The sequence below is a fragment of the Eleutherodactylus coqui genome, chromosome 10, assembly GCF_035609145.1.
Source record: "Eleutherodactylus coqui strain aEleCoq1 chromosome 10, aEleCoq1.hap1, whole genome shotgun sequence".
NCBI classification, from domain to species: domain Eukaryota; kingdom Metazoa; phylum Chordata; class Amphibia; order Anura; family Eleutherodactylidae; genus Eleutherodactylus; species Eleutherodactylus coqui.
This window is the reverse complement of record NC_089846.1, coordinates 111,683,696-111,704,337: the sequence shown is the minus strand read 5'-3', so window position 1 is coordinate 111,704,337 and position 20,642 is coordinate 111,683,696. Positions and strand designations below refer to the sequence as shown.

Below are 20,642 nucleotides of genomic sequence, written 5' to 3'. Positions count from 1 at the left end.
TACTCGAATGAGCATCACGCCGTGTTTGACTCCGCCCCAGTTTTTCGCTCCTCCCTGCTGTGACGTGCCTGTTTTGGCCCCTCCCCGCCATGACGCAGCACGCGCATCAATGGCAAATTTTTTTGGCTGGCAGTCAGGGAGGGGGAGAGAGAGAGGGAGAGAGAGAGAGATACATACAAAAATGCTCAAGTCTCCCATTGTAGTCAATGGGGTTCGTTACTCGAGTAGAACTCTCGAATTTTACGAAAAGCTCGACTTCAATAGCAAAGACCCGAGCATTTGGGTCCTCGCTCATCTCTAATTATATACATCCTCTTTAGAAATACTATCTTCACTGTTATACTATGTTTATGGTTATAAAGCTTTAAAGTGGTTGTCTGATTACAAGAAAGAAGCTAAGTGTTGATGCTATGTGACCAATAACTGTCACATGCTAATGCAGCACGCCATCGCTGGCTGCCTACAAACAGAAACCGTCTGGCAGCCACCGGAACATCTGTGCTGGATTGGAGGGGGATCGAAGACTGAAGAGTTAGTTACCTTTTTTTCCCATTTTAGGTAACTGATTGGTTCTTTTTTTTAACAATCAGACAACCCCTTTAAATAGGTATCACAGAATGTTATAGCATACCAGTAGGGCATACCATAAGAGTCACCAGTATTGTCTGCATTATGGTTAGGTGATAACTGAGTTTTTCTCTACACATATTTTATTTGCACTTTACTATTACCTTGTCTACACTGTTAATCAGGTGTTACCTTGTCTACACTGTTAATCAGGTGTTACCTTGTCTACACTGTTAATCACGTGTTACCTTGTATGTACTGCTATGCAAGGCACACTATAGGTGTATATAACCAAAGCCACACTATATTTTTTCAGGCAATAGAGGTGATCCAGGCCCACCAGGCCCTGATAGACTTATAGACCTAAGAAATGAACTGAAAGGAGATCGCGGTGACCCAGGAATTTCCGGGCGACCAGGTTTCTCTGGCCCAAGAGGTAACACTTATTGTAACTGTATTAATAATTTTTGGCATGTCTTATGGAATTTTCTAAAGCAGAAAACATCACATTGCAGTAATAATCTCTTAATCCATCGCATACATAACCTCATTCTCTGCTGTGAAATTTGTTATTGGGCTATGATAGAAAAGTTTGTAAGAGGTAATCGGCAATTTCCTAAGTAGTTTTCTCTTTTTAGCCTTATGCTTCTACTTCCTATCCTGTCTGATTCCACATTACATTGCATTGTTCTGTTGGAATCTAGAAGCAATAGATTACCACTCTTTCTCAATTATGAACTACTGGCTAAAACTATTTTCACTGTACTATGCAAGATAGAGTCTGAGGCATTATACAAAAGGACTATTACACATTCTTAACAACATTTGAATCCCAAATTGCCAGACATGTAGGTGGTAAGCCCTCATGTGTGGGGACTCATCTCCCTCTGTACCAGTATGTCACTCACTTAATACTTCTATTTGCATTGATGTTCCATTAAACCTGTTTCTTATGTATAATGCCCTGGAATCCATGAGGCCTTAAAATAAATAAAAATAAATTGTAAACCCACAAAAATCTCTTTTTTGAAAAACCTTTGCATAAACGCCACTATGTTCCTGGGATAGTCCCATAAAAGACAGAACTGCTATTTCACTGAATGTAGTAATATAATTATTCCATCCAAGTTTTATCCAAGAGAATATAGTGACTGTGTTACTAATCCTTAGGGCTGTTTCCCACGAGTGTATATCGGCCGCTGTTTTCACGGCCGGCCGATATACGCTATGATCTGATGCATTGGATTCCAGTGCATCAGATCACATGGCCATATTCCTGTGGCGTAAAAGCACCCAGCCGGCCAATATAGTGCCGAGCGTTTTCATGCCGGGAAAAAAAGATAGTCCTGGAACTATCTTTCCATCTGGAATACATTGGCCGCTGCATGGGCTCCTATGGGAGCCAATGACAGCGGTTGCAGAAGGGAGGGAGTTTAGCAGCGTGACTGCTAAACTCCCTACCTCTTCTCTCCTCCTCTCTCCTCCCCTCCGGCTGTTTGCAATAGGAGGTAGCTGGATGAAGGCGGAGCTAAGCTAAGCTTGGGCCCCATCCTGGCCACTACTATTGCAAACAGCTGGAGGGAAGGAGAGAGGAGGTAAGCCGGTGAGGGGGAGGGAAGGGGAGGCAACCAAATTGCGACCTCAGCGTATATGTGTCGGGGCCCATGCTGTCTGAATGGGCGCACAAACGTTATATATGTCGGTGCTGGTGGGTGCACGTAAAAACGCCTAGGGCGAGTGAAAGAGGCCTTGAATTGTAAGCTCTACTGGGCACCTTTTGCCTGTGATTAAAGGGATTGTCCAGTTGTTAACTATTCATGGTCTGTTCTCAGGATAGGGAATCAATAGTAGATTTGTAGGGGTCTGTCACTCAAGATTTCCGCCAACTTGCTGTTTGCCAGGCCGCTGCACTTGTGCACTGAGTTGATTTCTGAAGGGCGTAAACAGTTCCGTTCCCACTGCAGTGGCAAGCCTAGATACTACACCCATTCACTTCAATGAGAACTTTGCCTGTAAGATCAAGCCTGGCAACTGCAGTGGCAGCAGCTTTCTGCAGAAATTGGCTTAGTGGATGAGCACACTGACCCAGAGAACAGCTGATTGTGGGGTTCTAAGGATAGGTAATCAGTAGTTGACAACTGGACAACCCATTTAAATGCATTTGGGTCTAATTCTGAAAAAGAGACTCTGTTAGTGATATCTCAGTATTTTAATTTTTTTTTCAGGTGATAAAGGGTATCCTGGTCCTCCTGGCTCACCTGGTCTCCCAGGTTTGCCAGGCGCACCTGGACTAGAAAAAGGTAGAACTGGAGATTTTGGTTCACCTGGATCACCTGGAAGGCCAGGTCCCTCTGGATTGAGGGGAGCACCAGGAATCATAGGCTTTCCAGGCATGCCAGGACCAAGTGTAAGTCTTCTTTGTAAATCTGCATTGAGAACAACTGTCAGTGACCTTTTCATGTGGTGTATTTACTTAAAGTAGTACTGTTAATATATAATATGTTTCTTTCATTAGTATACCTTAAAGGGGTATTCCAGGCAATACTTATTAATGACCTATCCTCAGAGATCCACCACTCTGAAGTTTATTAGCCACTTTAGTTCCCATTGATTTCAATGGGAGTGAAGCCAACTAGGGCACTTCCTCTCCCGTCCCTTATGATGCATGTCCAGCCCACTCCACTGAAGCCAGGCGATCAGCTGATCGACGGAGATCCCGAGCAGCAGGTCTTTGGCAATTAAGTATTGATGACAAATTCTGAGGATAGCTGCTATATATATGGATATGCCAACAGCACATAAGGTATACCACGCCTGTGGTCAGTCCTTTTAGTTGATGCAGCAGCCACTCGGAGCCTGGACTTCCTCTGTATTGTAGTATCATATACCGTAAATAGAAGACGTGGCAGCATCAATGGGTGTAGAAAATAAAAGTAAATTTATTCTTCCATGGTACAAAAAAGTGCACTTTTTTTGTACTATGGGAGAATAAATTCTGAGGATAGGTCATTAATGCTTTTTTGAACTTAGCCAATGAAGAACAATGTGAGAAATAAGGCATAGCAAGAAGAAGCTAGTTTATTTCTAGGAGCAGTACTGAATAACATAATATTAAAGGGACACTCCGGTGATTTTTTTCATTCATTATGTAGCTAGCTCCAAGTATATGTAAGTTGGCTAGTATTACGTTTGGTCAGCTATTCCTTCTATCTGAAACTCCTGGCCTCCATCTCCTCAGATGGTGATGTGATATAAATTCTGACCTGCTCAGATTTACTTGGGGTTATGTATTCAGTTACTAGTCAAATACTGAGTCTGTGTTATACTGTTGCATGGATCTATCACAGAAACTACTTTCTACAGAAACTACACAGACTCTTCTAGCACAGTTACTGATGGTTATCATACACCTCCTGTCACACAGTTATAATAGAGGAGATCACAGCTCATCCTCCTGACTGTATATTTATGGTCTGTATCTTATTTAGGTGAATATAGAAGGTAAAGATAATTAAGCTGTCCCCCAGCAGCCAGAAATTGTAAAATCTCTAGCTAATGCTGTACTGATGTATCACAGAATAGATTTGAAAGTGAAACCAAAAAATATCACTATGAAGATGGTGACTGATAAGCATCAGACAGGAAACTGCACTGCATGGAAGTGACTGCAGTACACAGAAGAGACCTCCAGAGTATGACAGGCAATCGCAGAGATGGAAAAATGTGTTTTCGCAATAGTGGCCCTTTAATGTTTAGTGTTCTTAGTATCGGCGTTGCATTTAGGGAGTGAGTAGAGCAGGAAGTATTAGTTATAGCATTAGCCAATAAGCCGCAGTGTGTCAATCGTATATGTATACCACAATCATGAGGCTGCAACTTTAATTCTATTTATTTATATGGAACCATCTTGTAAAGCACCAACTGAACTCACATTTCATTATGTCACTTGTAGGGCACGGAAGGTTTAGTTGGAGATCCAGGTTTTGACGGTTCCCTTGGTCGACCTGGAATTAAAGGTGATTTTGACATGAAAATGCTTATAATACTTAAATAAACCATAGCTGTACAAAATGATCAGTTGTTGTAGAATGATCATTCATCAGTGATGGGTCAATTAACAATCTTATATCTGAGGGCCACATATAATAGTGTTAGGGACTTCTTAGGGTTTGTTCACACATAGTGCAAATGGTGGGAATTTTCTGTTGTGAAAAATACCAAAATTTGCATCAAAATCCACACCATTGGTGTTTTGATGCAGATTTCGACAGGGATCTGCAGTAGAATTCATCCTTCCCATCTATGTCGATATGCATCAAAAATCACCTCAAAATCTGCCCCATTGGTGTGGGTTTTGACAAAGATTTTGGTGCAGATATTCGACATTGGAATATCAGCACCATTTCCGCTACCTGTGAACACATCCTTATAGAAGAAGAACCTCAATTATAAATAATCATTACCATTTTCTCATTAAAGGCGAACGTGGAGATTCACTGGGGCAGCTTGGTACTCCCGGCCCCAAGGGGGATCGAGGGTCAGCAGGAAATCCAGGTATTGTTTTAATATAATTTTACATGAAAAGTTTCAAAACTTAGTTTTAGACCACTTTCACACGAGCGTATTTGTAAATGTCTGTAATATGGATCCATAATAAGGATGTATTACAGGGAAATTTGTATCAGAATGTATCATCAGTATTGTATCAAATTGTATCATCAGTATTTCATCTGTATTTGCTTATATTGGTATTATTTTCTACTAGGCAAAAACGGATCTGGTCCTTTCCCAATAGAAAATAATACCAATGTATGCAAATATGGTTGCAGTACTGATGCATCTGTATTTTAATTACTCTCCATAGACTTCAATGGGCTACTACATCTGTAAAATGGATGAAACTAGTGTATTCTGTGTTTTTGAAATACATGCGTATTTTATACGCCCGTATCAATAGATTCCTAGAGTTTTGTTAGCTCCATATTACAATCTGCAAAACATGGATTAATTATATGAAATTGGTTCATCTGAAAGAAGCTCCACAGGGGTCTTCCACCTCTTGTGCACGTCTCTTGCAGCAAACTGTAACCTTACTGATGAACACAACTGTATATCACACAGCCTCCTACAGGGGTTCGGCCAACAGGCTAGGGTGTACAACAGTAATCTCTAAGACTGCAGTCATGTGATTCACAATTGTCAGTGCAGCCCAATTGGTTATGGTGGTATCTTCTAGCAGTGCGCCAAATATCAATAATTTTTCCCTGATGCAGGGTTACCGTAGATGATTGCAGAGACTCCATCCCAATCACACAGTTGGGCCAAAAAGTCTTCAGGCCCTTTCATTTTTTTAAACTCTTTGTTATGTTGTGGCTTTGTGCCAACGTTATAAAAGTTACGCTTTTCCTCATCATTCTGCACTCAGTACCCCACAATGACAAAGTGAAAACAGAATGTTAGAAATCTTTGTGATTTAAAAAAAAAAAGAAAATCTACTATTTTGCATTGACATAAGTGTCACACCCTGTACTCAGTATTTAGTTGAAGCACCTTTGGCAGTGATTTCAGCCTCCAGTCTTCTTGGGTATGATGCCACAAGGTTTGCACACTGGGATTTGGCAGTTTTCTGCCATTTTTCTCTGTAGATCCTCTCAAGCTTTATCAGGTTGGATGTGGACAGCAATTTTCAGGTTTTTCCAGAGGTGTTCGGTTGGGTTCAAATCAGGTCTCTGGCTGGGCTACTCAAGGACATTCACAGAGTTGTCCCTCCAGTGTTGTCTTGGCTGTGTGTTTTGGGTCATTGTCTTGTTGGAAGGTGAACCTTCTCCCGAGTCTGAGGTCCCTCTTACTCTGGATCAGGTTTTCATTAAGAACATCTCTGTACTTTGCTCTATTCAGCTTTCCATCATTTTTGACCAGTCTCCTTGTCCCACAGCATGATGCTGCCACCACCATCCTGCACTGTAGGGATGATATTGGGCAAGTGATGAGCAGTGCCTGGTTTCCTCCTGACATAAAACTTAGAATTGAGGCCCAAAAAGTTTAATCTTGGTTTTATCAGACCAGAGAATCTTGTTTCTCGCAGTCTGAGGGTCCTTTAGGTGCTTTTTGGCAAAGTCCAGGTGGGCTTTCATGTGTCTCTTACTGAGAGGCTTCTTTCTGGCCATTCTGCCATAGAGCCCAGATTGGTGGAGTGCTGTGGTGATGGTTGACCTTCTAGAAGTTTCTCCCATCTGCTTACCAGAGCTTTGAAACTCAACCAGAGTGACCATTGGGTTCTTGGTTACCTATCTTACCAAGGCTCTCGTTTACTGATAACGTAGTTTGGTGGGTTGGTCTGATCTAGGAAGAGTCCTGGTTGTCCTGGTTTTATGTATAAGAACAGCATTCCTCACTGTTAACCCACTACATGCCATGATCAATGTACATTTCGGCATATGGGCTCACAGAGGTGCTCCCTTTGTGACATCATAAGCCCTCTGCGATTGGGGAGGTCAATGAGTTCCAATGGCAACCAGACGCCAGACACTGTTGATGGGCCTGTCATAGCCTGTGATCGCTATTGTAAGCGATAATGCATTGCAGTACAGAAGTAAGGACTTTATAAACACATTATGTTACTTGTTATAAATATATATAAGGCTGAAAAAAGACATATATCTATCTAGTTCAGCCCATTTTCCCCCACCCTACCCATCCCCGATCTCTGCATGGCGATCCTGAGAATGACAATTTTCCTTATTTTAAAAAATTGCTCCCCGACTCCAATCTGGCAATTAGAATAATCCATGGATCGCCGACCTTTTGAAATGATCAGTGACTGTAACATATAATATTGTTTCACTCAAGAAAGGCATCCAGGTCCCTCTTGTACTCTTTTATTGAATTCACCATCTGCATGCCGTCAGGCAGAGAGTTCCATAGTCTCACTGCTCTTACAGTAAAGAACCCCCTTCTATATGAGTGTAGAAATCTTTTTTCTTCTAGACGTAGAAGGCGCCCCCTTGTTACAGTCACAGTCCTGGGTATAAATAGATGATGGGAGAGAGCCTTGTATTGTCCCCTGATATATTTATACATAGTTATTAGGTCACCTCTCTTTTTTTCTAAAGTTAATAAACCTAAGTAGCAGCAGTCTTCACCACTATTAACGAGATGGTTCCTCATACCTTACATCACTGCGGTCCTTTCAATCTAGTGATAATATGAGTCCCAGAAGTTATACACCCACCGACCAGTAAGATGTGACATATCCTAGAGATATGTCATACCTTATTAAGGTAGAAAACCACCTTTGATGTATATAGGGCAGCACAAGGAAACCACTCTTTGGATAAAGAACTTACCTTACACCAAGTTATCTTTCAATTTGCAGGTGCGAAAGGATTCATTGGATTTCCAGGAGATGCTGGACAACTAGGCATTCCAGGAAGCCCTGGGCCGAAAGGCCTAACTGGAGATAATGGACGTCCAGGACTACCAGGTACTGTAAAGTGCTTAAGACTATTGTACTTATGTGTATAGAGTTTAGCTTTTACTAAAAGCACCAAAAATTGCTGAAAGCCACAATGTGAGGCTCCCATCACTTGTGGCTAAGAAGTATCAGTTGTCACTGAATGGTAATACATATTGTGTTAACATTTTTAACCATTTTCCACAAAATTACTGTAAGTACATATATGTTATGGGAAGGATCACCTATACGTAATGGTGATTTTGTGGAGCACAGTATCTGTGCCCACAAGCCCACCCCGAGGGGTGTTGCTAGTAGAGACGAGTCATCTGCATACTCATACCACCAAAGTTTGATGGCAAATCTCTATATATGAAATCCGGCTGCTGCAATATAATAATAATGCATGTGCCCAAACTTAACATCAAAACAAGCTGTGATGAGTGAGCCCGAAAAGAACAGCAATCTCCACTGTTAACCCCCAACATGCCGCGATCAATGTACATTGTACGCTCCCTTTGTGACGTCCTACAGCGTGTAATGGTGTCTTGCCTTGTCATGGCCTGTGATCATTATTGTGAGTGATAATGCATTGCCGTACAAAAATATGGCAATTCATAATCTTAGTGATCATAGCTTTTATGGTTCAAGTCCCCCATAGGGACATAAAAAATGTAAAAATGCTTATTTTGTTTATTTGCCTCACAAAAAAAGTAGCAAAAGTGATTAAAAAAGCCATATGGACCCTAAAATGATAGCAATAAACTCTACAGATTGCCACTGGAAAAAAAATCAATCAAAATAGGAGACTTTGAATGCAGCAATGTAAAAACAACTATAATTTCCCCCAAAAAGTTTTTTTATTGTGCAAAAGAGGAAAAACCTAAAGAAATAATAATAATTTTGGTGTCATCGTAATCATTCCAACCCACAGAAAAATAAATGATCATTTAATTTATGCTGCATGATTAACGCTGAAAAAAAATGCCACAATTGATGTGTTTTCTCTCCCTAGCCTTAAAAATAATTAATAAAAGTTTTATGCACACAAAAATGGTACCAATAAAAACAAAAGTTTGCCACACAAAGAACAAGCCCCCACACTGCCATGTCGACGGAATAATAAAAAAGTAGTGAGTTTTGAAAAGTAAAGATGAAAATTCCAAAAAATCGTTGCGTCCTTTAAGCCAAAATAGGTCGTGGCTTTAAAGGGGTTCCATCATTAAAAAACAAAAATTCTACACTCACCTATTCCTGTCTGCTGCAGTCCCAAGGGGTCACCTCACCTCCAGCTGGCTGATTCTTCTCCTTCCTGTGAGGTTACATACATTCACAGGCAGTTTCCTTCCTGCCCGTCAATGTACACTACATCACTAAATCACAGTCTGGCAGGGAGTGCCGAGTTATTGCAGAGACTGCGCATGCTTGCTGTCTCTGCAATATACCAGCATTCCTTCCTAGCCAGTGAACCCTACGTCACAGGGACGTGACCTTCACTGACTTGCTGGAAGGAGAATGCGAGGAATGCCGGCTTCATAATAAGGAGAGGAGAATCCAGATGGCTCGCAGTGAGCCAACACGGAGGGGGTGGGCTGGTCAAGATCAGTGAGCGGAAGATGTGGAAAGGAGCCTGCCTGGGGAGGAATAAGTAAGTATAGATTTTTTTTATTTTAATGACAAAACCCCTTTAAGGGGTTAAAGAAAATGTTCCACATTATTAAACAAGTCACAGTTTTCATGAAATATGGAGAGGAAGAAAGACCTTTCTGAAGATGAAAAGCGTGAACTAGTCTAATGTCTTGCATTAGGCATGAGAACAAGGTATTGGTGCAATATGTCTCCACCAAATGTATTGGTGGAGACCTGAGTTGGCTGCCCTGAGTTACAGGGCATGCCCAGAGCTGCTGATTGGCTGGCGTTAGAGCCTTCATACATCGCTGCCAGTGAGCCAGCAGTGACCAGCTGCTGTTGGTTACAGCCTTCATCCTCCGGTCCCAGTGAGTCGGCGAGGAGCAGCTGCGGTGAACGCCGCCATGCAGGGTGAGAGTCGTGTTGGCAGCGGCGGCAGTAGTGCAAGCGGGGCACATGAGCGGACAGAGCGACGACACTGACAGCGACGCTGGCTGCTGTGGCGCCGGGGACACATGTACGGAGAGAGCGGAGTTTTGACAGCGGCAGCATGGACGGTGACAGTGGGGAGGAGAGTGGCTCTGGGGGGTCATGGACTAACAGAGCGCGGTTTGGCAGTGGCGGCATGGACGGTGACAGCGAGGAGGAGAGTGACAGCGGGGCCTGCTGCAGCGGATGCAGGGGGGAACGGCAGTGGAGATGGGAGTCGGGAGGCCAGGGGGAGAGAAGCGCAGATGACAGTCCGCCAGTGACATATGTAAGCTGGCAGAGCCATGTCAGGGGGATGTTAATGGAAACAGTGCTGTTTACTATGTGTCCAGCACCATGGCAGCTCAGGGGGGCATGCCCTGTCAGTTCACTGTCACTGAAACCAGGCAACGCATGTCTCCACCCATACTTCTGGTGGAGACATATTGCATCAGTACCTGAGAAAAATACTTCAAGAAAACTGAACAGAGATCATCGAACTATGAAAAGATATGTGAGTGATTCACAGCACAGGTAAATACGATCTAAAGCATTAATAAGGAAAGTTTCAGCCAGACAAATTAATCTTATTAAATGGGCAGGAACAGGTATTTGAAGGTGCTAGTGTCTCCGGAGTGTCAAGAACCTCTTCATGTAGTAGTCTCCAGAGACTGTAATTATACATAAAGCTGTAGATCAGCCACTCCTAACCAAAAGGTCACAAAGAGAAGTGCTTGCAGTTGGCTCAGAAATACATGAAGACTAATGTTCAAATCATATTACTCGCCGATGAATTCTACACTGGATGCCCTGATGGATGGAGATCTGGATGACTAGTGAACGGAAACCCTGTTGCTGCTGGGAATTATATGAATGCCATTATGTGTTCAAAAGCTGAATTCAGTAAAATAATTTGGAATAGCATATTTTGTGTACATTTCAAAATACAATTAAAGTCATCGACATTATCAGAACTTCCACGTTTATTAACATCTCCGTTTTGATATAACTGTTGAGATTTGAAAAATAACTCTTGCACATACTGTCTGTTTTGGAAAAACAAACAAAAATGGCATGTGCGTAATAATTAGGAACAGCGTATACACAGCTTTAATCAATCTCAATGCTTTTTTTAAGGTGCACCAGGCCTACAGGGATTTAGGGGAAACCCTGGACTTGTGGGAACCAGAGGTTTACCAGGACCCCCAGGATTCCCTGGATCTACAGGCGCTCCAGGTGTTAAAGGTAAAATCGTCTATATAATAATAATAAACACCTTTTATATAGTGCTCACATATTGTGCAACACTTTACATCACTTGACATTGGGCTCTGTCCCAATACGTCTCGCTATCTATATTCATCTATCTACATTGTGTTTATTGAGTATATTTACAAGTAGCAGGACTGAATGATTATATCTGTTCAAAAACTGTATCCAATCACCAAATACCATACAGCCAAGGAGTGGGTGATAAATAATATACATAAAACATAACTTTTATTACAACAATTAAACATAAAAAGTAGGACTCACAGACTAAGGTGGTAAGTCAAAGCAGGATAGAGACAACTCTCAATAAAGGCAACGGTCTTACCACATCAGATAAAACCATAATGGGATGTCTCCTTCAATTGATGCAATGTCCGTTGGTCGAGTATTCAAAAGGATATAACAGGCACAATATAACGGGACATTGGTACAATTTGTCCCTATTGTGTCCTACATAACTAATGCATTTCTCCCTACAAGATTGGAGTCATTGCCCTGATAAGGGCAGCCCCAAATGATTAGCCGTTAGGTAAGGAGGCCCTGTTATATTCGTGAATGATATCAAGGACCTATGCATTTCGCCTCATCAAGGCTCATCAGGGAACCTCTGTATCCATGAAGGGAACAATCGAATGTTCGTAGACTTATTTGCCCACGATCCTCACGTTTGCAAAGTATGCACTATGGTATGCGGAAGTGATGTGGTGTATGGACACCAGAAATGCCATATTTTCATGTGCCATCCGGATACCACATAAGGATCATCAGTGCTAACACCATTTAGGTGAGCCACTAAGCATAATGAAAAAAAGGTTTGGTGCCATGTTAACCAGTTGAGTAAAGTGTGATTGTTCCCAGCAAGAGAAACCAAGTAATCTTGTAGATATGATACCTTTTAATGGCTAACAAAAATACATGATGTTTCAGAAAGCTTTCGAGTGGTCCTTATCAACCCTTTATCAGGCTAAAGAACGAAGATCCCGATTTGTGGGGCTAAAGAACTGGTTTGGATGGCACACAATTATAACATATGCAGAGGGGATGGGGGACACCCCTCTTGATCTAAATAAATACTCACACACAGAAATTTGAGACTGGCTTGCACTCAAGACTTAAAATAACACTAAACAACCTGAGAAAAGAGATAAATACTTAATCAGTCCACTGAGCTAAAGAATGTGACAGTTTTATGATGTCTGTTATCTCTCCTTTAAAGTCCAAACATAGAGATGGAAACACTAGCCCTGCAGCACCACCTATTGGATGGCAACATTCTTACAAATCAATTTCTGAAATTTTATGAAGTTTAAAAAAAAAACAAAAAAAAAAAAACAATTAGGAAGAGGACACCCTTCTTGACCTCCTATAGATATTTCATATTCTCCACTTATGCAAGAATCTCGGGCCCAGGTTCATTTAGTTTTTGAGGGTATCAAGTATGTTTGATACCTTCAAGAATGGAGTTAACTTCAGAAGGGAAGAAGGGGTCTGCTAATGATGCAGATGGGGGACTACAGGTGTCCAGACTGCCCTTAGGGAAGGTGAGAGAGAGACACTACAGACTAGATATGTATAAAACTAAGCTCAGAGTGGGATTAACACAGAATGCATAAACATGATAAAATGACCAGCATTCTCTGGCAAGAGAAGCTGGTATTTATGTGCAGCAGACCAGGGGGATTAGCCGAAGAATACCACACCCAGCCAACTCAGTTAACCCTTGCCTGTGAAGGTGTGCTCATGGAAACCTGTAGAACCACAGGTCCCAGTCGTGCAACCTAGCAAGATATTGCTGATCAAGCCTCTGAGGACTGGTGAAAAGTGCTTGTTCATATCATTGTTGGAGGTTCTCTTCTGATTTCTGTTAAAATCCAGGATGAAATAATGCTGCATGCAGCGCTGTTGTACCCTGGAAAATGGTGGAGGGCATTCATAAATCCAGACGGACCCCATTATAGTAATTGGGGTCTGTCTAGCGCTGTTCGGATCCGATAGGCATGTCCTGCATCCGGCAATTTATGTTTTATTGTTGTTCAGCTCCTAGAACAGGCTGAACAATGGGATGTGAGAGCAGTAGTGTGAGCAAGCACTAAGCCCTAAGTTCTTCACTCAGCATCCCCTCTATAGAAGACTGCATCAAGTGTGCCTTTCTACTTGCAAGATGAACAGTTTCTCTAGTGAACCCCTTGGTGATATCATGACATATACTTAAAAAAACACCCCTCTCTCCAAAATCTGATGATCTTTTTTTTTTTTTTTTACAAGAAATTAGATAATCCACAAATAGGAGAATATTTTTGGTCATAAGACCTTTCCCTGGCTATTAAAGTGACCCTCCAGGCCTGGAGAAGCAAAGATGGCCGAACCAGCTTCTCTGACTGTCTGATGCACACTGTGCACTAGTTCACATCACTAGTCTAAGACACTACATGCTGCTTTGATTAACCAGGGCTGCCCACATGAGCAGTGCTGGCCAGTCAGAGCGGCATGTAGTATCTTAGACTACTGATGAATATTATGTACAGTGTGCATTGGGTAGTCAGAGAAAAGGCTCAGCCATCTTTGTTTCTCTAGGCCTGGAGGGTAGCTTTCAGTTCTGTACAGTGTATTACACTGTGGACAGATTCTCACTGGGCACTAGTTGATAGGGCTATATTACTCACATATGGGACACCTATACTAGTCATCATTCCTACATTAGATAGTTGACAGTTCGTGTAGTGGGTGCAGAGTATATGTATAGCTTGACTCTGCTTCCAGCAGTGATAAAAGTTTATTATCACTGCACTAATATTTTCATTTTTGTTAAAAGATTGTCTTCTTTATATCCCCAGTGTTTCATTTTCTATGAGCAACTCTAGATTTCCAGTTTATTCAACTTTTCTAAGTAACTTTTTGTGCTTGTTTTTCAGGTTTTCCAGGATTTCCAGGTTTGGATGGACTGAACGGTTTGCCTGGCACCAGGGGCTTACCTGGCACTCCTGGTAATTATTGCATACCTTAATCCATTTTTATTAGAAATATGAAAATTAATTATAAAAGAAGAGAACTTTAGAACCTCGTCACGCTTGTTGACTATGGCCTACTACCTCCTCCATCTGGCGGTTGTATTCCCTGTTCGCCTCCTGCTGTCAGATGCTGCAAATGCCACATTCTCCCGCAACACAGGACGCCTGTTTCTGCTGTCAAAAGGATACACATATGGTCCACCTCTTAGACTGCCCACAGGCACACTCAGCTTTTCCATTCCCAGCCAATCCAGACAGGTCTTTGTCTTTTTAAGGCACCTTCTCCCACTAGAACAATTAGTCCATCCCGTATACAAAGACTTTCCATTGTCTTGCACATGCCTGTTCTACTCAGCTTTTCCACATTTTCCACTCCTGATCTTGTTTTATTGTTTGCTCACACTTTTTCTATCTGCTGCCTGCTCTGACGCTTGGCCTGATTTATCTGTAAGCAAGAATTTCTCCTGTCCTGTCCAACTGTGTCTCTGCCTGCTGCCTGCGGTATGGTTACCATGACCAGCTTTCACAGCTGCCACGACATTGATACTACTTCTGGGGTACCAGCCTGGGGGTCCCTGCAGTGAAGACCAGATCCCGATTTGTGGGGTTAAAGGATGAATACCAGGGAACCCCAGATGTTGCCCCTGGAATTTGCCCAGTTTGTGGCACAGCTGGCCCACACCCACTGTCTTGACACTGGTTCTTTAGGTAAATACCTTACAGTTGGATTGGCATTCTCCCGGTATACAAGTGCCTCATGATTTTGCATAGAAATATTGTTAAAATGCTAATTTGTAGTGTTAATTTGCTTTTTAATTCAATGCTGTGTTTTTCCTTGAAATAAAAGGTTTAAGTGAAGCAGGACGCCCAGGGTCACGAGGATTTCCAGGTTCTAAAGGCGAAACTGGTGTCTCCAACACCTTTCCTGGACAGCCAGGAGTTGATGGTGAAAAAGGCATAATTGGAGATCCGGGTAAGAATATTCTTTAGTATGTTGAGTGTAAGTCTGAATATGTTCCTAGTGTGAAGTTGTATAAGAATACATTCATGTTACTGTACATCCATGAACAACCACTCGCTATGTACTGTATAGTCAAGCTTTGACCAAATGTAAGTAACTGATATGTGAAGCTGAATACATACTCACATTACATACGCAGCATTCAAAGATTTGTGATCTGCTGTTATTGTATGACCAGACTTGACATGAACAACTAAAATGTATATTTCAGGCTTACCTGGTATTCCTGGACCACCTGGACCTCCCGGACCATTAGGGGCAGTGAACATTATACCTGGATTAGTTGGAGACCCTGGCCCAGCTGGGAGAGATGGAGAGTTGGGTATGTCTACAATATCTTTATTGTGTTTCATTCTTTTTTATCATTTGTCTAACTTCAAATGAAAGTAGAAAATTGGTGTTGCGGACGCTGTTTGCTACATTCTGTCTATTGGACTTTTTTGTCTAATTGTTGTAAAATGGTCCTTTATTGTAACATGTCTCTCGAACCTTTGACTCTATTCCAATTTCTCTTGTGTGAGCTCCGGGTTCCTCCGTTACCCACAGCTTTGATATCCAGCAGATTAAAATGGTTGTATCACAATTACAAGTTATCCTCTATCCATAGTATGGGGAATAAGTTGCTGATTGGTGGGGATCACCTCTGAGACTTCCGGCGATCTCGAAAATGGGAGTCCTGTGTCCTGCTCGATCCCCACACTGACATCACTGTGAATGGAGATCTGGCCAAGCATGTGCGGTAGCCGGTAGGCACTCCATTAAGTTCCAAGGGGCTGATGGAAATAGCCGAGCAGGTAGCACTTTGGCTATTTTTGCAGTAGCATTGAACAACCAGCACTCCATTCAGTCTCCCCCTCACCGTGGGAAATGCAGTAAGCCCACAGTGATGAGGAAGGGGGATACGGAACCCCAATTCTCAAGATCAGCTAGCTATCCCCATCCCGTAAATAAGGATTAACTTGTAATTGTTGAACAACCCCTTACAGATATATTTACTACCTTAGGCTACTTTCACACGAGCATAGCCCTAATAAAACGCCGGCTGAAAATCGTGACGATCTAAAGCATTGAATTCCAATGCTTTTGTTCAGATTCTCGATTTTTTTGGTGCGTAAAATGAGCCTGACGGAAAAGATAGCGCATACGGTGCGCATTTTGTCTGGCCAATTTTACGCACGCCCCTTGCAGGCAGCTCCCATAGGCTGGGGATGGACTAGCTCTGCTATGCTCCCCTTGCTGGCAGCTGGCAAGGGGTGGAGAGGTGGAGGGAGTTTAGCTCACAAGCTTTGCTAAGCTACCACCCCTTCCTTTTGCCGGCAAGGGGTGGAGAGGGGGAGGGAATTTAGCAGAGCTGAACTCTCTATGCCCCACTGACAGTATTCTGGGCTATGGCATATATACGCCACAGCCCAGCCGTCTGTATGGGTGGGGAAACGGGAGATGCAGCACCCGTGTGAAAGAGCTCTTATGCTAACATCAGAATAACTTACAGAAGTAATTGGAATGGGATAGGAGTAGAGATGAGCGAGTAGTGCCTTAGCCGAGTATCCTCCCGCTCGTCTCTAAAGATTCGGGGGCGGTGGGGGGTGGGGAGCGGCGGATAGAGAGCGGGGAGGAACGGAGGGGAAGATCTCTCTCTCCCTCTCTCCCACCCCCCCCCCCCCCCGCTCCCCTCTGCTCACCGCCGCAACTCACCTGTCACCCGCGCCGGCAGCCGAATCTTTAGAGACGAGCGGGAGGATACTCGGCTAAGGCACTACTCGCTCGAGTAGTTGGCCTTAGCGAGTATACTCGCTCATCTCTTGATAGGAATAAATAGAAGGAAGAATTGTTATTGGACACGTAAAAAACGCGCACCTTACAAAAATAGGACATGCGTTACTTCAATGCTCACATCTAAGGTCCGTGGTGCGAGAAAAGATAGGACCTGGACTATCTTTGGTGCGAGCTGTGCAGGAGTTTCCATAGACTCCTATGGGAGCTAGATAACCCGCATGACGCAGCTCCTGATCCTGTGAACAGCCAATCTCACTGCTAATTAAGCTTGAGACTTAATAGGTGGAAATCACCCGTTCACGCTATTTTTCGAGCAGTTATCTACGATCTTTTCACATGCCTATTCTGCGCTAAAATCACGTTCGTGTGAAGGAGGCCTAATGCAGAAACAGGCTGTGTCTTGCAGAAGGAGAACTGCTGCTCACTGTTGCTGCCTCTCCACTGTGGCTCTTGGAGGGGGTTTTGGGTAGGAGACCCACCTCTATGAAGTCCATGTGCCCTAATAGATATGCTCATTGAAGTAAGCCCATCAGCAAAAAATGTTTCTTTACGTTAATTTATATGATTTCAGGATTGCCCGGCCGTCCTGGCCCACGTGGACCCGCAGGTCCTGCCTCCAATCAAGGAGATACAGGAGATCCTGGAATACCAGGAAATCCAGGAAGAGTTGGTGCTAAAGGAGATATAGGAACACCTGGAAACCCTGGAAGCCCTGGAGCACCTGGAGTAAAAGGTGAACCCCTGCGTTCTGTATCTGTGTATGACCATAATTAATGATTTTTTTGAATGGCAAGAACCAGGTGCATAACTAGAAACGGCTAGACTCCATGGCAGCATTTTGAATGAGGAAGATTTCCTCCTGAGCATGAATATCCACCATATAGCTGTAGATACCAGCTCTATACATGCGCTCTGCAGACCACATAAGTGATTACAGTAGCATTATATCCAGTGATCACAGATGATGTCCTGTCTGACTGCAGTCATTCTCTTTTCCATTTAGCCTAGACCACCATGACGACTTCTCCTAGCTACAACCTGCCTGTGCCGAATTTGACATACATCTTTGGCTGCTTGCTTTTCTGACACCTGCCCTATATTTTATAGATAACTAGACCATCTTCCCATCCACCATGCTTCAGTCTGTAATATTCACTGTTGAAAAAAGTCTTTTTTGGGTGAGCATGTTAATATTTTTATTGCCCTCCTTAGGTCTAAGAGGGGACCCTGGGTTCATCGGTGTTCCTGGAAAAGAAGGTTCTGTGGGAGATTCTGGATTTCCTGGTCCTAAAGGAGAAAAGGGAAACTCAGGTAGTTATTACTATGAAAAGACCTGACCACTGCCACACAGTATTCACATGATTTTAACACCATGTTGTTATGGCCAACATTTATACTTTTTAGTTTCTTAATATAGGTGTAAAGTCTGTTTTTTTTTATTCTAAAATCATCTTCCCAGACATAAGTAATAACATTCTAGCTGCTTTCAGTCACCACTAGGGGGAGCTTAGAAGCTGACCTGCTGCATACCTTAAGTTCATGGGGGAAGCTGTATGCAGTAATCGGCCCTGCTCCATATAGAGGTGGCTACAGACACATAGAATTGATTTAAAGGGGCTATCCCATCATGAAATACTATATTTATTGCATAGGTTATAAACTAATGAACTGAAAAAAGTATCAAGTGAAGAGTTCTGCCATTTACTTACATAGTATGATGCCACCTGGTGTTCAAACTGTATAGCAATGTGCAGATCCACCTAATGAACTGCGTGCTGGAGGACACACATGCTCAGTCAGTCCCCCTACAGCTAGGTCTCTGCATGGCGATCCTCTGCTCACTGCAGAGCAGCCGATAGAAATAACATTTTCCCTGCATGGTTTCTAAGGGAGTGCACACTGCGGATGTTCCCTATTTGAAGGGAAAGTAAGAATTGGCTATATTGTACTCATGAACTGCTACACAAGGACGATTGTTCAGTAGGTGGTTTGTTTGTTTTAAGATCAATTGCCTTAATTACATAAGTTGTACATAGACAGCATAATGCTTCATTTATACGGGACGACTGTCGGCTAAACGACTGCACGAGTGGGTGATGTCACGGCTAGTTGTTAGTCCTTGTGCAGAGCGTTTAGACAGGCAGATTGCCTCTGACTATCGTTGACATTCTAATCGTCCTGTGTAAATGGCCCTTAACTTGCATTTTCCCCATTGTGATCAGTCCTTATGATGCTTCGTATTAACCTTTCTCCAAATTAGGGTAATTAATTTTGTTCTTGCAGGTTCCCCAGGTCCCATTGGACTTCCCGGATTACCTCCTGTTGATGATTTTCAGTATCCTCTTGGAAATCCTGGCCTACCTGGTATTAATGGCTTTGATGGTGGGGCTGGAGATCGTGGTCCTCAAGGACTAGCAGGACCACCTGGTATGAAAAACAAATGTTTGAATATTGTGTACAGATAAACAGGCTGGTGGTGGTTCTATTCTAATGTAGAGTGCGTTCTCATTGCATGGATTGGGTCCACTGCTCTGCCTAAACACATTATTGACCAGTGCCTGCTACGTTTCACGGATAGAGGATCATTTTTAGCCCTTCATGGACTTCATGTACCCCCAAAATGAATGGATATTGCAGTAGGACAATGCACAGCGCCATCAGGCCCAAATTATCCAGAATTGGTTCGGGGAGCATTCTGGAGAGTTCCTATGAATGGTGTGTCCTGCATTTCCGCCACCCAATCAAACCTTCATGGGATGTAGTGGAAAGGCCCATTAATGATTGGACGCAAGAAGCTCATAGTTGAAAAAGGGTAGGAAGACAAGACTTCTATAGCATGATGTTAAGACTGCAAGATGTGACCTAGAAGTCTAGAGTTTGTGTCCCAAAGGGCACAGTTTTTGAAAGACTAATATATCTGTATTACCACTACTTAAAATATGGTCCAAGTATTTTTAGCTGCTAATAGACGTAGTCCCACTTTGTTATTTTTCTGATGTGTGTAAATTAATAATGTAGTAATTACTTATTTTAGGTGGAAAAGGCTTTCCTGGCAGGCAAGGATTTATGGGAAGAAATGGTTCTCCAGGTCAGCCTGGCTTAACTGGTGATCCTGGTGAGTCGGGCCTTGCAGGACCCTCAGGATTTGAAGGTAATTCTTTATTATTACACTGCAGGAATTTAATATTCCAATCAAAAAGGAGCCAGGAACCTTCTCTTGATTCTGCCATAGTAAAATGTGACGTTCTATGGGTGAAAAATAGCATATATAAAGAGATTTACTTCCAGATGTTATCTCTACTCGAATTACTCCACTATATAGTTATTTCTAAATTGTAATTAACAGCTTACTTAAACCAGCAATGGTTCTATATATACTGGTAATAGCTTATAGCTTTCTGCTTTGGACAATCCTTACTGGTTTGAAGGTTCCCTGACCATATGCTGA

General features: G+C 42.7%; 1 protein-coding gene across 4 annotated transcripts in view; it reads left to right on the top strand.

Moving 5' to 3' along the window:
- COL4A6 (collagen type IV alpha 6 chain) overlaps positions 1-20,642 on the top strand; it is a 246,693-nt gene that overhangs the window by 220,548 nt on the left and 5,503 nt on the right. For all 4 annotated transcript variants that reach the window (XM_066581712.1, XM_066581713.1, XM_066581714.1 and 1 more), the window contains 13 exons: positions 884-1,003; positions 2,793-2,974; positions 4,520-4,583; positions 5,047-5,121; positions 7,943-8,050; positions 11,255-11,362; positions 14,302-14,373; positions 15,245-15,370; positions 15,630-15,740; positions 17,766-17,927; positions 18,407-18,505; positions 19,478-19,621; positions 20,229-20,345. In XM_066581712.1, the coding sequence (XP_066437809.1) occupies positions 884-1,003; positions 2,793-2,974; positions 4,520-4,583; positions 5,047-5,121; positions 7,943-8,050; positions 11,255-11,362; positions 14,302-14,373; positions 15,245-15,370; positions 15,630-15,740; positions 17,766-17,927; positions 18,407-18,505; positions 19,478-19,621; positions 20,229-20,345 (1,488 nt within the window). The remainder of the gene's footprint in view (positions 1-883; positions 1,004-2,792; positions 2,975-4,519; positions 4,584-5,046; positions 5,122-7,942; positions 8,051-11,254; positions 11,363-14,301; positions 14,374-15,244; positions 15,371-15,629; positions 15,741-17,765; positions 17,928-18,406; positions 18,506-19,477; positions 19,622-20,228; positions 20,346-20,642) is intronic.